The sequence below is a fragment of the Arachis stenosperma genome, chromosome 10 (genome assembly GCF_014773155.1).
Source record: "Arachis stenosperma cultivar V10309 chromosome 10, arast.V10309.gnm1.PFL2, whole genome shotgun sequence".
Taxonomy (NCBI): Eukaryota; Viridiplantae; Streptophyta; class Magnoliopsida; order Fabales; family Fabaceae; genus Arachis; species Arachis stenosperma.
The window spans coordinates 35,644,624-35,648,706 of record NC_080386.1 but is presented as its reverse complement, the minus strand read 5'-3'; the positions used below and the strand labels follow the sequence as shown (position 1 = coordinate 35,648,706).

At 41.1% G+C, this 4,083-nt stretch overlaps 1 protein-coding gene across 1 annotated transcript; it reads right to left on the bottom strand.

Moving 5' to 3' along the window:
- Positions 1-510, bottom strand: LOC130956975 (uncharacterized). The gene has a single exon (XM_057883894.1). It carries the CDS (start codon positions 508-510, stop codon positions 1-3), a length of 510 nt encoding a protein of 169 aa, XP_057739877.1.
- Between the last annotated feature and the right edge of the window lie 3,573 nt (positions 511-4,083).

Genomic DNA, 4,083 nt, shown 5'->3' with positions numbered 1-4,083 from the left:
TCAAGCTTCTCCTCCTCTAGGTGCATCCGTTAGGAGGAACACCTCTAGCTCCTTTGGAGACTTGTAGCCATGGTACTTCTTCACTCTATGCCCATTCACCTTGAAAGTCGCTTCACTTCTAGAGTTAAACAATTCCACCACCCCATAGGGCTTTATCTCCTTCACCTTGAAGGGTCCTTCCCATGTAGAACGGAGCTTGCCAGGCATAAATCTAAGCCTCGAGTTGTAGAGGAGAACCTCATCACCTTCTTGAAAATCCTTCTTCCGAATTTGATGGTCATGAAATGCTTTAGCCTTTTCCTTGTAGATCCGGGCATTCTCTTTTGCTTCGTTCCTCAAACACTCGAGCTCCTCTAGCTGTAATTTCCTGGCCACACCTGCCTTGGTGAAATCCATGTTACACTGCTTTACCACCCAATAGGCTCTATGCTCAATCTCCACCGGAAGGTGGCATGCCTTACCATAGACAATCCGGAAGGGGCTCATCCCTAATGGAGTCTTGTAGGCCATCCTATACGCCTATAGTGAATCTCCCAACCGGAGGCTCCACTCCTTCCTTTGTGGATTAACCACTTTCTCCAAAATTCTCTTAATCTCCCGGTTGGACACTTCCGCTTGTCTATTGGTCTGTGGGTAATAAGCAGTGGCAACCTTATGCAATACCTCACAGCACTTGAGCAGTGCCTCTACTTTCATGTTACAAAAGTGGGATCCTTGGTCGCTCACGATTGCTCGTGGCGACCCGTAACGACATACAATGTTATTTTTAATAAAAGAAATGACGGTATTGGCGTCGTCAAGGCGGGTAGGTATTGCTTCTACCCACTTTGACACGTAGTCAACCGCTAACAGAATATACAGATACCCACTTGAGTTAGGAAATGGTCCCATAAAGTCAATGCCCCATACATCAAATATCTTATAGAACAGCATAGGTTGCTGAGGCATCTCATCCCTTTGGGACGTGTTTCCCGACTTCTGACACTGATGTCAAGACACATAGAACCGGTTAGCATCCTTGAATAAGGTTGGCCACCAGAATCCACAATCCATCACCTTTTTAGCTGTCCTCTGTGGGCCAAAGTAGCCACCACATTCGGACGAATGGCTTGCTTCAAGAATGGGTTGGATTTCAGATTCTGGGACACATCTTCAAATTACTTGGTCCACTCCCCTCTTCCATAATTGAGGGTCATCCCAAATATAGTATTTGGAATCACTCCTCAACTTGTCCATTTGGTTTTTAGAAAAGTTGGGAGGGAAAATTTTTGCAACCAAGTAGTTCGCCATTGGTGCAAACCGAGGAAAGCTATCTGACATAGCATGCAAACTATCCAATGGGAATGAGTCATTGATCAGAAATGGGTCAAATTTTAAATTCTCAAGGCGGCTTAAATGATCCGCAACCAAGTTTTGAGATCCACTCTGATCCCTAATCTCAATGTCGAATTCTTGCAAAAGCGAAATCCAACGTATGAGTCTAGGTTTTAATTCATTCTTTGTCAATAGGTACTTCAAAGCTGCATGATCTGTGTATACCACTATCTTGGACCCTAGCAAATAAGATCTGAATTCGTCCAAAGCATGAATAATAGCTAGGAGTTCCTTTTCTGTAGTGGTATAGTTGGATTGTGCTGCATCCAATGTTTTAGAAGAGTAAGTGATGAGCGGATAATTTGTACGCTTTTTGGCATTGTTTTTAGTATGTTTTTGGTATGATTTAGTTAGTATTTAGTATATTTTTATTAGTTTTTAGCTAAAATTCACTTTTCTGGACTTTACTATGAGTTTGTGTGTTTTTCTGGCTGAAATTGAGGGATCTGAGCAAAAATCTGATTCAGAGACTGAAAAGGACTGCAGATGCTGTTGGATTCTGACCTCCCTGCATTCGAAGTGGATTTTCTGGAGCTACAGAAGCCCAATTGGCACGCTCTCAACGGCGTTGGAGAGTAGACATTCTGGGCTTTCCAGCAATATATGATAGTCCATACTTTGCCCAAGATTTGATGGCCCAAACCGGCGTTCAAAGTCACCCTCAGGAATTCCAGCGTTAAACGCTGGAACTGGCATAAAACTTGGAGTTAAACGCCCAAACTAGCATGAAAGCTGGCGTTTAATTCCAGAAAAGGTCTCTACACGAAAAGGCTTCATTGCTCAACCCAAGCCCACACCAAGTGGGCCCGGAAGTGGATTTTTACGTCATTTACTCATTTCTGTATACCCTAGGCTACTAGTTACTATTAATAGGATCTTTTGACATTGTATATGTACCTCATGACACTTTACACGTTTCTTTGTGTACCTTCCACGGCATGAGTCTCTAAACCCCATGGTTGGGGGTGAGGAGCTCTGCTGTGTCTTGATGGATTAATGCAATTACTACTGTTTTTCATTCAATCATGCTTGCTTCCATTCTAAGATATTACTTGTTCTTAAACTGGATGAATGTGATGATCCGTGACACTCATCATCATTCTCAACTATGAACGTGTGCCTGACAACCACCTCCGTTCTACCTTAGATTGAGTAGATATCTCTTGGATTCTTTAACCGGAATCTTCGTGGTATAAGCTAGAACTGATGGCGGCATTCAAGAGAGTCCGGAAGGTCTAAACCTTGTCTGTGGTATTCTGAGTAGGACTCAATGATTGAATGACCGTGATGAGCTTCAAACTCCTGAAGGCGGGGCATTAGTGAAAGACGCAAAAGAATCACTGGATTCTATTCCGGCCTGATCGAGAACCGACAGATGGATAGCCGTGCCGTGACAGGGTGCGTTGAACATTTCCACTGAGAGGATGGGAGGTAGCCACTGACAATGGTGAAACCCTTGCATACAGCTTGCCATGGAAGGAGCCGTGCGTGTTTGAAGAAGAAGACAGTAGGAAAGCAGAGATTCAGAAGATGGAGCATCTCCAAAACCTCAACCTATTCTCCATTACTGCAAAACAAGTACTTAATTCATGTTCTTTTGCTTTTTACAATCAAACCTGATAATTTCTGATATCCTGACTAAGAGTTACAAGATAACCATAGCTTGCTTCAAGCCGACAATCTCCGTGGGATCGACCCTTGCTCACGCAAGGTATTACTTGGACGACCCAGTGCACTTGCTGGTTAGTTGTGCGGGATTGCAAAGTGTGATTGCAATTTCGTGCACCAAGTTTTTGGTGCCGTTGCCGGGGATTGTTCGAGTTTGGACAACTGACGGCTTATCTTGTTGCTTAGATTAGGACTGTTTATTTTTGTTGGTTTAGAGTCTTTTAGTTGAGTCTAGTTCATATTTTAAGTTTGGTGTCAATTGCATGCTTTTGCTTTTCTTTTGGTTTTTTCGAATTTGCATGTCCTTAGTCTCTTTTTGATCTTTAAAAATTCTAAGTTTGGTGTCCTCTTTGTGTTTTTTCCTTAAAAATTTTCGAAAATTTGTGTTTGATCTTCTAAAAATTTTAAGTTTGGTGTCTTTTTGCTGTTTTTCTCTTTCCTCTTTTCAAAAATCAAATCTTTTTCATAAAAATTTTTCAATCATATCTTTTTAATTGCTATTTTCAAAATCTTTTTAATTAACTAATTGATTCAGTTCTCAGTTTGCTTTGATCTTATTTTCTTTGTGATTTTCGAATTTTTACTTTAATTTTCTTTTCTTTTATTTTATTCTTTTCAGTTAATTCAAAAAAAAAACAAAATTTATCTATTTGCAAACCATATCATTTTCCTTTATCCATTATGGACCTAAGTGGGATTGATCAGTCCAAAAGGACTCTGGGGTCATATGCTAACCCCATTACAGTTGCATATGGGAGTAGCATATGTACACCTCCCATCAAAGCAAGCAGCTTTGAGCTAAATCCTCAACTCATTATCATAGTGCAACAAAATTGCCAGTATTCCGGTCTTCCACAAGAAGAGCCTACTGAGTTTCTGGCACAATTCTTGCAAATTGCTGACACAGTACATGATAAAGTGGTGGATCAGGATATCTACAGACTATTACTGTTTCCATTTGCTGTAAAAGATCAAGCTAAAAGGTGGTTGAATAACCAACCTACAGCAAGCATAAAGACATGGAAACAGTTATCAGACAAA

Coding starts and splice junctions, on each gene's coding strand:
- LOC130956975 (XM_057883894.1), bottom strand. CDS start 510: ATGGCCTACAAGACTCCATTAGGGATGAGCCCCTTCCGGATTGTCTAT.